The sequence below is a fragment of the Lagenorhynchus albirostris genome, chromosome 2, assembly GCF_949774975.1.
Source record: "Lagenorhynchus albirostris chromosome 2, mLagAlb1.1, whole genome shotgun sequence".
In the NCBI taxonomy this organism is placed as follows: domain Eukaryota; kingdom Metazoa; phylum Chordata; class Mammalia; order Artiodactyla; family Delphinidae; genus Lagenorhynchus; species Lagenorhynchus albirostris.
The window spans coordinates 78,522,373-78,540,171 of NC_083096.1; the positions used below are offsets into that span (position 1 = coordinate 78,522,373).

Here is a 17,799-nt window from a genome sequence, read left to right on the forward strand (position 1 = left end):
ATGACATGAGCAGAAGGCCAGTTTTGTGCTAATTAATATAAATTGTGCTAAAAGTCTGTAAAGAATAAAATCACTATATATAAACTCATTTTAGTTTATTTCAATCAAATAAAATTGTGAAATTGATTGCTCCACCCAAGACATTTCAACAGTCCATTTTTCCTAGGTTTTAGTGCTAACTACTTTAACATATATAATTTTTTTGACTTCATAGATTTACAGCCCAAATCAAACAAACTTTACAACCAGAAGAGTAAATATTAGACTTATTTTTGGTTATTAATCCCAACCACTGCATCAAATAACTTTTCAGAGGAAAAGGGAGTCTTTCATCTCATGATCTATTCAATTTTTAGCTAAGAGACTCAGCAAAACAGTAATTCTGTTAGATGTCCAGATAAATTTGACAGTATGGGGAATCAATCTCTCTCTATATATAAATATATGTGTGTGTGTATGTGTGTCTATGTGTGTCATTGAATACAAAAGTTTTTATACTTTCCTATCCTCAGTACCTAGCTTGTAATCTGACTTAAAAAATACTGGAATGACTGCACACCTATCAGAATGGCTAAAATGAAAAACAGGGACAACACTAAATGCTTGTGAGGATACAAAGAAATTAGATCACCTGTACACTGCTAATGGAAATGTAAAATGGCATAGTCATGCCAGAAAACATTTAGCAGTTTCTTAAAACACTAAACATGCAACTACCATATGACCCAGCAATTGCTCCCTGGGTATTATTTATTACAGAGAAATAAAGACTTACGTTCACACAAAAACCTATACACAAATATTTATAACAACTTTATTTGTATTAGCCCAAACTAGAAACAACTGAGATGTCCTTCAACAGGTGAACAGTTAAACAAATTGTGGTACGTCCATACCATGGAATACTACTCAGTAATTAAATAAATAAATGAATAAATAAAAATGAGGACTTCCCTGGTGGCACAGTGGTTAAGAATCTGCCTGCCAATGCAGGGGACACAGGTTCGAGCCCTGGTCCGGGAAGATCCCACATGCCGTGGAGCAACTAAGCCTGTGCACCACAACTACTGAGCCTGTGCTCTAGAGCCCGTGAGCCACAACTACTGAGCCTGCATGCCACAACTACTTAAGCCCACGCACCTAGAGCCCATGCTCTGCAACAAGAGAAGCCACCGCAATGAAGCCTGCGCACGGCAATGAAGAGTAGCCCCTGCTTGCAGCAACTAGAGAAAGCCCGTGCGCAGCAACAAAGACCCAATGCAGCCAAAGATAAAATCAAATAAATTTAAAAAAAGAAAAGAAAAAAAGGAAAAAAAAGCTTAATTGAAAAAGAAAACCCGTGATTATTAGCCAAAAATAAAACAATAACAAAAACAAAAGTAGGATGACAGAAAAGAATAAAATTGCCTGTTTTTACCTCCTGGGGTTGTTTTAAGGGCTGAATAAAATATGAGAGAGTTCTTATAAACTACAGTGTCTTATCACAAATGTTAATTTTTTGTACCATTATTAAATTGCAGTATATGTGGAAGAAAGTATATATCTTAGACTATAGTTTAAACCCTAAAACTCCAAAGCCTTCAAGTAAACAATACAAATGCTATGAAGATCAATAAGGACATCTAGAGGAGAAAAGATGTAACTTCCAAAGCAGAATGTATTACATTAAAAAAATCCATATAAATTGTATAGTAACCACAAACCCAGTTTATTTCCAGGCCTCCACCCCCTTTCCCCTCCCCAAAAGTTATGCAAATAGGAGATATCTACCTGATGACTTGTACTTTCAAGTATTACATAAAGTTGCAAAGAGAAGTAGACTGTTTTCATCTGGTATGTAAAGTAAATCTCTGCTTTTCCAACAAACTCAAGTATATCCTCCCTCCAAATAAATAAATCAGCTTCTATGCCTCCGTTCATAAAAGTGTAAAATAGAAATAAATATACATACGTTTTTGGCACAGGTAGAATGTGAAAGTTGACTACTTACAACTTTTGACTTATAAAGAAACTTGAAGGGCAAAGTAAAACTTAACAAAAAATTTGTTTTTAACCTAAGCAGTCTATGATGAGTGGAAATCACATTTAGCTCTCAGAAACAGAATGTTGGTCCAACACTTTTAACACTTTTAATACTTTGAAATGACAAAAAAACTCACCAGACTCTTTCAGTGATGGATTCAATTAACTTACTGATGATATGAAGTACCCAATAGAACATATTAGCTAGGATTTAGTTACATGATTGAACAAGTGAAATAACATACTTACAAATAAAATATATACTGTATTTGGGTCTTCGGAGCTCCTGAATCAGATAATCCACATTCTCCTAGAAAAGAAAAGAACAAACAAATAAAATATGAGAACTGCTTAAGTGAAAAAGTAATAAATACGTATCATCCACTGATTTATTTAAGTATTTACTGAGTGCCTACTGTGTGCTGAGGTCTAGATTAAGTGTGTGTATGTTGGGAGGGGTGAGGGCTGGGGATAAAAAAGAGCCACATTGAATACAATGATCAGGAATCATATGTAATATTAACTAGCTGCATTGCCTTGGCCAAATTAAGATTAAAAAATATAAAGGACATAGATGTTGAAATACAACATAAAATAGATAATAATTCTGCAAATTTGCCTCAAGCTGTTTGTTTATAAATTTTATTCATCTGATCAAAATTCTTATGTGGAACATCAAAATGTGTCTAGTCCTTTAAAAACCAACATTCAAGAGAAAATATAGTTAAATATATTCACTTGGACTTTTAACTAATTGGGACCAGAGGCTGCAGAACTGCAATATTTGTGAAGTATTTGCAAACAGTAGGCTAAGACCTTTTGTATAATTACATTATTTAAAAATAAAACGTGAAATTTAGAACTAAAAGTTGATTTTCAAATGGTCAAAACATAATAATTCCAATTACATACGATCATAATGCAGATCTTATCTACTTTTGATACTATAACATATGGTTAAATTTCAGTATAAAGTTGATCCCCAAATTATACGTGATATAAAATATCATTTTTGAATGTTAAAAAACCATACATTTCCTTACAGAATTAAAAGTAATGTAAGCAATACATATTGCTTGTTAAATGGGAAAAAGACTTTAAAAACTGTCATTTAAATTTAAAAAACACATTAAAAATTAACTTTATAATGTAATCTTAAGGAAAAATTGTTTTTGACAACACATTTTGAGTTTGAGAGAACATACATATGGCGCTGAAAGAGCTTCTCCAATAAAAAATGTTAGGAAATGATAGACTGATAATCTCTAAGATCCCTCCCAGAGCCAAAATTTCATGACTAATATGAAACAATTGGAAACTACTGTATCAAAGAATTAATTGATGTATTAATTAATTCAGGAACTATTTATTGAGTATCCATTATGTGGCAGGCATTGGGGACAGAACAGTGTGAAAATATGCTCTCCTGGAGCTTACTGCTGGTAGGTGAGACATATTAATTAATCACACAAACCATACGAGACTTCAACCATGACAAGTAATAGGAAGAGGAAGATGGTGCTATAAGTGTTTATGAGAGGGGAGTTTGAACTGGTCAACAAAGCCAGGAAAGATTTGCTTGAGGGAGTGAAAACGTTCCAGGCAAAGAGAAGAACCTGTGCAAAGGTCCTGCGGCATGACGGAATACAGTGGACTGAAAGGTTAGTGTGGCTAAGAGCAAAAGGGGAATGGTTTGAAATGAGGCTATAGAAATAGTAGGAACTAGACCATACAGGGCCTTCAGGCCACACTTAATGGAATTTTGTCTTTATCATAAAAGCTATGAGCAAACATTCAAGGATTTCAAGCGTGGTGACATGGTCAGATTTGTATATTGGAAAGTAGATAATGTACAAGCACTGGAGTTAAGAACATGAATATGAAACAAGAGAACATACAAAATAAGATTGAAATAGTAAAGGAATTTTAAAGGAGGACTCAAGTTAGATTTAGAAGATGATGGCTGAAAACTGACAGAAGGCTAAAGAATCTTTAATCAGGGGAAGAGGACAGGAATGAGCATGTAAAGGGATCATAAAAAGGCCAGTCTGGCTGCAGTGGAGGAGCAGAGGTAGGACATAGGAGGTTGAATACATAAGGGCAGACCAGACCAGCTAAAGGAGGGCTCTGAGGGCTACTAAATATAAATTTAATCATGGAAGTAAAATTGAGTCATTAAAGGTTCCTGAGCATAGATGTGAATAAAATGATAAAGACTCAAAACACTGATATAAGTATGTATTGGTGGCCCTGAACCAAGATGGTGGAGTAGAAGGACGTGCTCTCACTCCCTCTTGCGAGAACACCAAAATCACAACTAGCTGCTGGACAATCATTGACAGGAAGACACTGGAACTCACCAAAAAAGATACCCCACATGTAAAGACAAAGGAGAAGCCACAATGAGATGGTAGGAGGAGCACAATCACAGTAAAATCAAATCCCATAACTGCTGGGTGGGTGACTCACAGACTGGAGAACACTTATACCACAGAAGTCCACCCACTGGAATGAAGGTTCTAAGCCCCACATCAGGCTTCCCAACCTGAGGGTCTGGCAACGGGAGGAGGAATTCCTAGAGAATCAGACTTTGAAGCCTAGTGGGATTTGATTGCAGGACTTTGACAGGACTGGAGGAAACAGAGACTCCACGCTTGGAGAGCACACACAAAGTAGTGTGAGCATCAGGACCCAGGGGGAAGGAGCAGTGACCCCAGGGGAGACTGAATCAGACCTACCTGCTAGTGTGGGAGGGTCTCCTGCAGAGGCAGAGGGTGGCTGTGGCTCACCATGGGGGCAAGGACACTGGCAACAGAAGTTCTGGGAAGTACTCCTTAGCGTGAGCCCTCCCAGAGTCTGTCATTAGCCCCACCAAAGAGCCCAGGTAGGCTCCAGTGTTGGGTTGTCTCAGGCCAAACAACCAACAGGGAGGGAACCCAGCCCCACCCATCAGCAGTCAAGCAGATTAAAGTTTTACTGAGCTCTGCCCACCAGAGCAACGGTCAGCTCTACCCACCACCAGTCCCTCCCATCAGGAAACTTGCACAAGTCTCTTAGACAGCCTCATCCACCAGAGGGCAGACAGCAGAAGCAAGAAGAACTACAGTCCTGCAGCCTGTGGAACAAAAACCACATTCACAGAAAGAAAGACAAGATGAAAAGGTAGAGGGCTATGTACCAAATGAAGGAACAAGATAAAAGCCCAGAAAAACAACTAAATGAAGTGGAGACAGGCAACCTTCCAGAAAAAGAATTCAGAATAATGATCATGAAGATGATCCAGGACCTCGGAAAAGAATGGAGGCAAAGATCAAGAAGATGCAAGAAATGTTTAAAAAAGACCTAGAAGAATTAAAGAACAAACAAACAGAGATGAACAATACAATAACTGAAATGAAAACTATACTAGAAGGAATCAATAGCAGAATAATTGAGGCAGAAGAACGGGTAAGTGACCTGGAAGACAGAATGGTGGAATTCACTGCTACAGAACAGAATAAAGAAAAAAGAATGAAAAGAAATGAAGACAGCCTAAGAGACCTCTGGGACAACATTAAACACAACAACATTCGCATTATAGGGGTTCCAGAAGGAGAAGAGAGAGAGAAAGGGCCCAAGAAAATATTTGAAGAGATTATTGTTGAAAACTTCCCTAACATGGGAAAGGAAATAGCCACCCAAGTCCAGGAAGTGCAGCAAGTCCCGTACAGGATAAACCCAAGGAGAAACACGCCAAGACACATAGTAAACAAATTGGCAAAAATTAAAGACAAAGAAAAATTATTGAAAGCAGCAAGGGAAAAACTACAAATAACATACAAGGAAACTCCCATAAGGTTAACAGCTGATTTCTCAGCAGAAACTCTACAAGCCAGAAGGGAGTGGCATTATATACTTAAAGTGATGAAAGGGAAGAACCTACAACCAAGATTACTCTACCCAGCAAGGATCTAATTCAGATTCGATGGAGAAATCAAAAGCTTTACAGACAAGCAAAAGCTAAGAGAATTCAGCACCACCAAACCAGCTGTACAACATATGCAGAAGGAAATTCTCTAAGTGGGAAACACAAGAGAAGAAAAGGACCTACGAAAACAAACCCAAAACAATTAAGAAAATGGTCATAGGAACATACATATCAATAATTACCTTAAAAGTGAATGGATTAAACGCTCCAACCAAAAGACACAGGCTTGCTGAATGGATTCAAAAACAAGACCCATATATATACTGTCTACAATAGACCCACTTCAGACCTAGGGACACATACAGATTGAAAGTGAGGGGATGAAAAAAGATATTCCATGCAAATGGAAATCAAAAGAAAGCTGGAGTAGCAATACTCATACCAGATAAAATAGACTTTAAAATAAAGAATGTTACAAGAGACAAGGAAGGACACTACATAATGATCAAGGGATCAATCCAAGAACAAGATATACCAATTATAAATATATATGCACCTAACACAGGAGCACCTCAATACATAAGGCAACTGCTAACAGCTCTAAAAGAGGAAATCAACAGTAACACAATAATAGTGGGGGACTTTTAACACCTCACTTACACCAATGGACAGATCATCCAAAATGAAAATAAATAAGGAAACACAAGCTTTAAATGACACAATAGACCAGATAGATTTAATTGATATTTATAGGACATTCCATCCAAAAACAGCAGATTACACTTTCTTCTCAAGTGCGTACAGAACATTCTCCAGGATAGATCACATCTTGGGTCACAAATCAAGCCTCAGTAAACTTAAGTAAACTGAAATCATATCAAGCATCTTTTCTGACCCCAATGCTATGAGATTAGAAATGAATTACAGGGAAAAAAAAGTAAAAAAACACAAACACATGGAGGTTAAACAATACATTACTAAATAACCAAGAGATCACTGAAGAAATCAAAGAGGAAATCAAAAAATACCTAGAGACAAATGACAATGAAAACACGATGATCCAAAACGTATGCGATGCAGCAAAAGCAGTTCTAAGAGGAAAGTTTATAGCTATACAAGCCTACCTCAAGAAACAGGAAAAATCTCAAATAAACAATCTAACCTTACATCTAAAGGAACTAGAGAAAGAAGAACAAACAAAACCCAAAGTTAGCAGAAGGAAAGAAATCATAAAGATAAGAGCAGAAATAAATGAAATAGAAACAAAGAAAACAATAGCAAAGATCAATAAAACTAAAAGCTGGTTCTTTGAGAAGATAAACAAAATTGATAAACCATTAGCCAGACTCATCAAGAAAAAGAGGGAGAGGACTCAAATCAATAAACTTAGAAATGAAAAAGGAGAAGTTACAACAGACACCACAGAAATACAAAGCATCCTAAGAGACTACTACAAGCAACTCTATGCCAATAAAATGGACAACCTGGAAGAAATGGACAAATTCTTAGAAAGGTATAACCTTCCAAGACTGAACCAGGAAGAAATAGAAAACATGAACAGACTAATCACAAGTAGTGAAATTGAAACTGTGATTAAAAATCTTCCAAAAAACAAAAGTCCAGGACCAGATGGCTTCACAGGTGAATTCTATCAAACATTTAGAGACGAGCTAACAACCATCCTTCTCAAACTCTTCCAAAAAATTGCAGAGGAAGGAACACTCCCAAACTCATTCTATGAGGTCACCATCACCCTGATACCAAAACCAGACAAAGATACTACAAAAAAAGAAAATTACAGATCAATATCACTGATGAATATAGATGCAAAAATCCTCAACAAAATACTAGCAAACAGAGTCCAACAACACATTGAAAGGATCATATAACATGATCAAGTGGGATTTATCCCAGGGATGCAAGGATTCTTCAATATATGCAAATCAATCAATGTGATACACCATATTAACAAATTGAAGAATAAAAACCATATGATCCTCTCAATAGAGGCAGAAAAAGCTTTTGACAAAATTCAACACCCATTTATGTTAAAAACTCTCCAGAAAGTGGGTATAGAGGGAACCTAACTCAACATAATAAAGGCCATATATGACAAACCCACAGCAAACATCATTCTCAATGGTCAAAAACTTAAAGCATTTCCTCTAAAATCAGGAAGAAGACAAGGATGTCCACTCTCACCACTATCATTCAACATAGTTTTGGAAGTCCTAGCCATGGCAATCAGAGAAGAAAAAGAAATAAAAGGAATACAAATTGGAAAAGAAGAAGTAAAACTGTCACTGTCTCCAGATGACATGATACTATATATAGAGAATCCTAAAGATGCCACCAGAAAACTAGTAGAGCTAATCAATGAATTTGGTAAAGTTGCAGGATACAAAATTAATGCACAGAAATCTCTTGCATTCCTATACACTGATGATGCAAAATCTGAAAGAGAAATTAAGGAAACACTCCCATTTACCACTGCAACAAAAAGAATAAAATACCTATGAATAAACCTACCTAGGGAAACAAAAGACCTGTATGCAGAAAACTATAAGACACTGATGAAAGAAATTAAACATGATACCAACAGATGGAGAGATATACCATGTTCTTGCATTGGAAGTATCAGTACTGTGAAAATTACTATACTACCCAAAGCAATCTACAGATTCAATCCCTATCAAATTACCAATGGCATTTTTTATGTAACTAGAACAAAAAATCTTAAAATTTGTATGGAGACACAAAAGACCCCAAATAGCCAAAGCAGTCTTGAGGGAAAAAAACGGAGCTGGAGGAATCATACTCCCTGACTTCAGACTATACTACAAAGCTACAGTAATCAAGACAATATGGTACTGGCACAAAAACAGAAACATATATCAATGGAACAAGATAGAAAGCCCAGAGATAAACCCACGCACATATGGTCAACAAATCTATGACAAAGGAGGCAAGGATATACAATGGAGAAAAGACAGTCTCTTCAATAAGTGGTGCTGGGAAAACTGGACAGCTACATGTAAAAGAATGAAATTAGAACACTCCCTAACACCATACACAAAAATAAACTCAAAATGGATTAGAGACCTAAACGTAAGACTGGACACTATAAAACTCTTAGAGGAAAACATAGGAAGAACACTCTTTGACATAAATCACAGCAAGATCTTTTTTGATCCACCTCCTAGAGTAATGGAAATAAAAACAAAAATAAACAAATGGGACTAATGAAACTTCAAAGCTTTTGCACAGCAAAGGAAACCATAAAGAAGACGAAAAGACAACCTTCAGAATGGGAGAAAATATTTGCAAACAAATCAATGGACAAAGGATTAATCTCCAAAATATATTAACAGCTCATGCAGCTCAATATTAAAAAAACAAACAACCCAATCCAAAAATGGACAAAAGACCTAAATAGACATTTCTACAAAGAAGACATACAGATGGCCAAGAAGCACATGAAAAGCTGCTCAACATCACTAATCATTAGAGAAATGCAAATCAAAAGTACAATGAGGTATCACCTCACACCAGTTAGAATGGGCATCATCAGAAAATCTACAAACAACAGATGCTAGAGAGGGTGTGGAGAAAAGGGAACCCTCTTGCGCTGTTGGTGGGAATGTAAACTGATACAGCCACTATGGAGAACAGTATGGAGGTTCCTTAAAAAACTAAAAATAGAATTACCATATGATCCAGCAATCCCACTACTGGGCATATACCCAGAGAAAACCATAATTCAAAAAGACACATGCACCCCAATGTTCATTGCAGCACTATTTACAATAGCCAGGTCACAGAAGCAATCTAAATGCCCATCGACAGACGAATGGATAAAGAAGATGTGGTACATATATACAATGGCATATTACTCAGCCATGAAAAGGAATGAAATTGGGTGATTTGTTGAGACATGGATGGATCTAGAGACTGTCATACAGAGTGAAGTAAGTCAGAAAGAGAAAAACAAATAGCGTATATTAATGCATATATGTGGAGCCTAGAAAAATGGTACAGATGAACCAGTTTGCAGGGCAAAAATAGAGACACAGATGTAGAGAACAAATGTATGGACACCAAGGGGGGAAAGCCGTGGGGGGTGGGGGTTGGGGTGTGATGAATTGGGCGATTGGGATTGACATGTATACACTGATGTGTATAAAACTGATGACTAATAAGAACCTGCTGTATAAAAAAATAAAATTCAAAAATTTAAAAATAAATAAATAAATAAATGGCAGTGGTGTTCAGTGTGATAGGTATGGAGGTTAATCCAGGAATAAAATGATGTGGGTCTCTGCTGGGATAGTTAGTGGCTTTGGAAGTAGCTGAGAACCTTAAAGACACCTTGAAGGAAAAACTGGCTGTAAGCAGTGACTGAGATGTGGAAAGGAGGAGAGTCATGGTTATAACTCTGATAAACCAGGATAATTATGATGCCACAAATGATGATAATATAAATTTATTTTGCCTTAATAATACTTCCAGATCATAGTGTGCTGTATTTGCCTAAGTAGACGGCAGCTGTTTATGTAGTACCTTTGTAGGTCGAAGAAAACAAATTGCTTTCAGGTGTTTCATGATCTCTCGATTTTGAGAATCAATGCGTTCAAAAAGGTACACTTCCTTCTGGAGAATTTCCGATTGTGTGTATACCATACTCACTATGCCGGTCTGTAAATAAAAAGAATTAACTAATATTATGCTAGTCCAGAATAATAAAAACAAGCAGCCATATCTAAGCCTTAAAATCTTTTTTTTCATTAACACTACTTAGTTGGATAACTTAAATACTAACATATGTAATAACATTTACTGAGCATCTAAAATAATAAGTAATGTACCAAAATGAAACGTTCTCTCTGAACACGAACAACCCATAAATTTCCCATCACCTTAAAGAGTTCTTTTTTTAAATTTTGTGACCAATAAATAATAACCTGTCACCTCAGTTTGAGCCCTGACAGCTTTCCTTTAAAAACATAACGCTGAGTGGAAATAACAGGACCATCTCAAAGTCCTCCGAGTGCGCTGTCTTATATATTATTTCTTGGCAGAGGCATTTAAAAAACGATTTCTGATTTCAATAAACTGTTCTGGGTACAAGAACCTCCGGCAGTGGTTAGAGCCATTCAGACTGCAAACCTTCTAGGCAAGCTTTACACAACCTTTCAGTTCCACACTGAACTGACCCTCACTTATAAATCTTTAATTAAATACTATATCCTACAGTGGAATGGGACCAGCTATTGCAAGGGAGGAGGGTTCCCTCACAAACACTGAGCAAAAGCAAACTCACCGTCTCTTTATCCATAAGAAGTACTTTCATGCCCGGTCCGCTGTCCTCTATCATTTTGGAAATGTACTGCTTCACAGCAAAAACCACGTTCATGGTGGCGAATTGACAGGTTAGCACTATAGCTCTTCCCGCCCCCCGTTTTTCTTGCTAAATTAACCCCCGGCCTCTTATCCGGATCTCAGCAGCCTCCTCCCCGCCAGGCTTTGGCTTCCGGAAGTCCGGTCAGCTGTGGTCCTGGGAGTTGTAGTTTCGCTATGCGGTTCGGACAACCAGCCTCCCGGCTGCTTGGAAAAATTCGGCTGAGACACCCTAGGATGCCACGCCCGGACTTGACTCTCGACCCACCTGTAGCCCGGAGGTGTTTGAGGCCCGGACGCTCAGATCTCTCCCGGCCCTTGGCCCGGGGTCCGGGCTGCGGCCTGACGCCCCTCCTGCTGGCTTGGGGAGAGGGTGGCGCCTCGCGGTGTGGAGGAACTTGGCATAATGCTGGCTCGGAGGCAAGAACAGCAGAGCTTGGCCGTGGTCGCTATTTGCCATTAACGCTTTCTTGGGTGGCAGTGAAGGATGGAGGGAAGGGAGATGGCCTTGTGTTCCCGGCAGATGCTAGGGACTCGGAGGGACGGCATTTGGTAAATCTCACGCGGTATTTGCTAAATAGTGGCCGAGATTCGTCTTCCCCGCCTTATTTGTGTCATTAACAAGGGGAGGACACAGTTCGGGCAAAGTGAGGCCCTAATTGCTTTTCCGAAGACTGAGGGGTATCGGAAATTGAACAAATACTTATTGAACGAATAAATAGGGAACGCCCTTTAGGAATGTTCTGGGAGAGGCCTCGGATCTCCCAGGAGGACCTGGGGGTGGGGTCTGCCGCCGGAACTCGCAGGCCGCGGGTCCAGCGGAGCCCGGAACCACCCAGTTTTCAGCTCCCTGGGCGTTTGGACTCCGTGGGTTTCAACTCTCCCAGGTTGCTGGGGACTTGCGATGCTGAAACAGCGGCAGGAGAAGAGTTAACAGGGTCAAAAATGGGTAGGGGATATGTATTCGGTGGGGCTAAAGCAAAGTAGCGCGGGGATTTTAAGGAAAAACTCAAAATTTTAATTTAAGAAACGACAAAAACTTAGCAACAAAATGAATCTTAAAGCCATCAACTTCCACATGTCTACATCTGTGTTTATACCCCGCAGGTCTTCTCTCCATTATGCCATTTCTCGAAAAGGATGGTAAATGTTAGTTTTCTGCACCTTTGCGTTGGGGAATTGTAAAATCAGGAAGACAACAAGAAACAACTGCAAGAAATCAGTGACCTTAATTACTTGTAAATATTTCTACCCAAAAAATGACCAGTGTTTGTTGTGTTCACAGTTTAATCAATAGGTTCAGCATTACCAAATCAATTTTCTTTCATTACATTGTATGAAGTTTACCGTTAAAATGAGACCTAGAGCACGTCAACAGGAATATGGCTGTTAAGATTACTTTATAAAATTTTGTATACAATTTTCAAATCCTTTAAGGGAGATCAGAAACCACTTGAAATACCATAGGTTTTTGTCACCTCTGAAATTGTGAAGATGTGTTTATTTTCTTTCCTTTTCAATTTTTCTACCACATAAATAAAACTTTCCTTTGGACATTTTTTTCTATTTTTGAGATACATTTTGCAAGAACAGTTATATGAAAATGAATCTTTAAATGGATACAAATGAGAAAAATCTAATGTTATCTGAAAATTCTGTTCTTATTCATTTAAAATGTTTTTAAAAATTTTAAATACATTGAATATTTTCTTCAAAGTATATTACAATTTAAAACATAGAAAACAGCAAACCAATGCTAATGAAAAAGTAACTGCAAATCCTGTAAGTTACCAATATTTGAAAATTAATTTCCACTCTTGTGTCATTTGGTTTTTGTTTTTTCTTACCTATAATTTGGATTTCAGTATAGTATAAGGTTGTTTTCCATTTTATGCATTTTTTAGAAAGAACAAGGAGAGAGAGGCTTGTCTATGAACTTTGTGCTTTTTTAGACAATTGTCAATCTGTAAGTAATACATGGAAACTGCATCCTTTTAAGTATTTATATTTGGACAATTATAACATTTTAGAGGAGTAAGAAAAATGCCTATTTTGACAAGACTTACTGACTCATTCCTTTGCCCATGAAATTCCACTGATGTCAGTGGCAGTGTTATTTTCCACGTAGGTGAGATACAATGTTTAATAGAATGTAAACATTTTGTACAAAATATTTATTATATATTTAGTGGATTCTATGATGGTCCTGAAGTTTGGCAGCCCATTTCCTTTCTGAAGAAAACTAAAAAAGCCATTTTAAATGTCTCCAGATTAAGAACTTCTTTTGTATTCCCATACCTCTAAAAATAGGACTGAAACCAATGATCAAGTCCAAACTTTTGCTTTGTGACTCACCCAGTTTAAACCCAGTGACTTGTTTTGTTGTAGGCAAGACAGCAAATCCAGAAGCCAATATGAAGCACATTACTTATTTTTTTAAAAATCAAGGGTGTAAATAAACTGTAATAATAAATATTTTTAATAATAGAAACTTCAAATTTAAAAAATACTTTAAATATAAATGATTACATTAATTATAAACTTCCTAATGCAGTTACTTGAAAATTTTTTTTACTAGGTTCAAGGAATCAGTGCTTTAAGGGTGAAAAACAGGAAGTTAAAAATTATGGTGTTTATATCTGTACATTTTGTTTAGACTTGTAAAGATGTGTGTAAATGAAGTAATCAAGAATGATTACCTGAATAATGACATGTGCTTCAGCTTCTTACAAAGTGTGTACTATTTAGAGGTTTAACTGTCCATTTTATATTTAATCAAAATCATGTTTCTCCTCCATAAGAACTCAAAGTTTGATATAAAACAAAGGATATGTAAATAAGTTTAGTATAATTGTAATAACAATATGGCCAACTCTTAATCTTAGATTATTAATTATTTACCATTCTCCTTGTTGCTGTGTGTTAACATAGCCCTACATAGGAGGGAAGTGAAGATGAAAGTCAATGAAACTCAAATTAATTAGATTTTCTGCTTGTTAGCAATTGGAAAAATATTTAGAAAAAGAATGACAGTATTGTTTCTGTCAGACAACCCATCCTTATGCAGTGTTTTTAACCTTTCTAGCCATTTACTCATCTGAGAAGTGGTGGTAATATAATCTACCTTATGAAATTGTGAGAATTTAATGAAATAATGTGCAAGAAAAAAATGTGCCTGGTACATAGTAAAGGCTCAATAAATATCAGTTTTAATTATTTGAAATCAAAAGGTACCCATAACTTTTATTTTTTTACATATGGCATAATTCATTTTCTTTGTCAGTAATATTTAAAAAGAGAATGGATTTCAGAATTTGTAAACTATCTTCCAAATATAATTTCCATAATAACTGTATCTTGCATTACTATATGATAATAGAAATATTAATGGGAATATTTGGCCTGCTCCATCATAATTTCTTTAAAGCATACGGTTTTCACGAAGACAAAACTTAGGAAAAATGCTTCAAGTGATTTCAGAGACTTAGTGCCTACCCAGCCTCAAATCAAACAGAATTTGTTAAGTTTTTGTCACAGTTGGTAGTTTAGTACCAAACTTTATGGTAGCAAAAACGCTGAAGAGCTTTAAATCATTAAGTAAAAATTATTTGCTTAATGATTTAAGCAAATGGAGGGTTCTGTCTGTACATTCAGTAATTACAGTGATTCCACCTTTCTGGTGGTGATGTTAACTTTGATCACTTTATTTAGGTTGTGTCTGCTGGGTTTCTCCACTGTAAATTTACTATTTTTCTCCTTATAATTGATAAATATCATATGGAGAGATGCCTTGGTGAGTTGCAAATATCCTATTCTCATCATACACCTGTTAATTTTAACTGGAATCCGTTGATGGTTCTTCCTTGCAACAGTTGGTGTTTACTGAATGGTAATTATTTTCCTCATTCCTTCTATAGTTATTATTTGGAATTCTTCTGTAAAAATGTGGTCCTTTTCCCCCATTTATTTATACAATCGTTTATGTCAGACTCATGGATATTTAAGAAAATTGTCACTTTTAAATAATAGAAAGGTATAGATAGAGGTTGAGAGTGCAGACTCTGGAATCAGGCAGCCTGGATTTGATTCTGCTGTGTACTAGTTGCAGGACATTGGTAAGTTACATAAGCGATTAGTGACTCAGTTTCCCCATTTGTAAATGGAGGAAATAGCACCTATATCAGGTTAATGTGAGAATTGAGATAATACATGTAGTCTTTAGCCTAGCTTTAACTATTTTTTCTTAGTGAATATTTTGTACTGTGCTTAGTTTTGCTATTTATGTTTCCCCACCTACAAACAGAATAAAAAATATTTTGTTATGTGCTTGCCTCCCTGAGAAATTATTAAAATTCACAAAATAAATTTTAAAGTGCTTTGTAATGTTAAGGAGATGCATAAATTCTTATTTCTAAAAAGAAAAAAAAGATTGAACTAGAAATTGCTAAGATCCCTTTTATGATCATGATTCTGTTTTGGGGCTGCTTTTATGTTAGAAATGTAGCTGATCATGAAACACAATGAAATTATTTTCAACATTTTAGATATTTCAAGAGAATAGGCAAGGCATATGAAATAAGTACCAGAAAATTCATGTTCTTATGAATCCTAAATTTCGGTAGTGGTAAAGGAGTCTTAACTATGTTTTTTATACTGAAATAATTCCTTTAGAAATGCCTAATTATTGATTTAATCAAGCATTTGATCAGGATCACTTACTTTTCTTCGCTAGAAAGAATAATGTTGAAAAAATGAGATACAAAATATTTTGTTTACCCATCTTTCCATTTGAAGCAAGTGAAATTTAATGTAGGATGCTGTTATTTAAGATTTCTCTTAATATTAATAAATAAAAACAACCACCTTTTACTGAGCTTTTACTATATGCTGAGTCCTTGCAAATATCTCAGTTAATTTGTGCAATTTTCCTTTGAGGTGAGTATTATCTCCATATTACAGATAAACTGAGGTTCAGAGAAGTTGAATAACTTTCCTGAGGTAACAGAAAGCAGCACTGAGAGAAGCATATCTTTTTCAGTGGACATCTTACCCTATATTTCTTTGTTCACATCCTTATTAAAAAAGTAGATTGCCATTTCTTTGAGGATAGAGAATTTTTTCCCCATCCTTTTCAACAAGTACAGTGTCCTGTACACAGAGATGCCCAATAAATATTTAACATTGGTGATACTCATTACTGGGCAAACGGCTACAATGGCATGTTAAATAAAGTATAGAGTTTTACATGGACAGAACAAACAAAGAGATCAATATACTTATCTAGGTGATCTATACCAACAATTTTATTGAATGATGTGGAATAAATTCTGGGGAAAATAGCATGGGTTTTCTTTCCAATTCCCAGGTAAATTATAGGGATGTAAGACCAAACCATTCTGGTACTCTCGTAACAATGACATTGTCTTTTCTGACAATATGTTAGCAGTGATTAAAGAGAAGATTAATTTCATAGACTTGTTAAGAATTTACTTGAAAAGCATCAGCTTTAAAAAAAGTAATTTAGCATTGAACTTTTTCTGCACCCAGACAGAGGGCGCCCTTGGACCACTAAGAAGGTATCAATAATTTACAGGATCTTTTCTTCTTCCACTTACAATGGGGTTACATCCCAATAAACCCCATTGTAAGTTGAAAATATCGTAAGTTGAAAATGCATTGACTATACCTAACTTACCAAACTGCATAACTTAGCCTAGCCTACTTTAAATGTACTCAGAACACTTACATTAGCCTACAGTGGGGCAAAATTATCGATCACAAAGCCAATTTTATAATAAAGTGTTGAATATCACACACACACACACACAAAAAAAAAACTTACAAGATCTTTGTAACATTGGGTGCTGGCTCACCGAGTAATGGTAATGGTTACACGAATGAGGGAAAAATGCATTTTTTGGCCAAAATAGATCACAAAATGCTTTAATGTTGTGTTTAATCTGTTTTGGTTTTAAATCTTATTGAACTGTTACATGAATTGACTGCTTTATAATTTTTTCATTTCTTAAGGAACTAGATAAAACTAATAGCTACCAAGTTCAAATCAACAGGCATTCAGTTTGGGAGATTAATAAATATGAAGTCTAAAATTTGAAGGCTGGGAATCTGATTATAACTTCTATTCATGCCTGACTGCAATTGACAGTAGATCTGTCAACATGAATATGTATGTTTTAGGCCATGTGCTGAGTACTTTCCATGCAACTAAATACAGCATGTGATCCTTTTTTTTTTTTTGCCACGTGGCTTGCATGATCTTAGTTCCCCAGCCAGGGATTGAACCTGGGGACTCGGCAGTCAAAGTGCAGAGTCCTACCCACTGGATTGCCAGGGAATTCCTGGCAATTAACTTCTTTTTTAAAATGAGAAGATTGAAGCTTAGAGAGATTAAGAAAATTTCTGCTAAAAAGTGACAGAACTGGGATATGAACCTGGGAGGTGTGAACACCAGA

At 36.2% G+C, this 17,799-nt stretch overlaps 1 protein-coding gene across 3 annotated transcripts in view; it reads right to left on the bottom strand.

Annotated features, from left to right (window-relative positions):
• The window catches only part of VPS45 (vacuolar protein sorting 45 homolog), a 67,704-nt gene extending 55,704 nt beyond the window's left edge, over positions 1-12,000 (bottom strand). For all 3 annotated transcript variants that reach the window (XM_060139075.1, XM_060139076.1, XM_060139074.1), the window contains exons 1-3: positions 11,250-12,000; positions 10,490-10,624; positions 2,272-2,332 (exon numbers count right to left, since the gene is read on the bottom strand). In XM_060139075.1, coding sequence (XP_059995058.1) covers positions 2,272-2,332; positions 10,490-10,624; positions 11,250-11,342 — 289 coding nt within the window. In that variant the 5' untranslated portion in view covers positions 11,343-12,000. The remainder of the gene's footprint in view (positions 1-2,271; positions 2,333-10,489; positions 10,625-11,249) is intronic.
• Between the last annotated feature and the right edge of the window lie 5,799 nt (positions 12,001-17,799).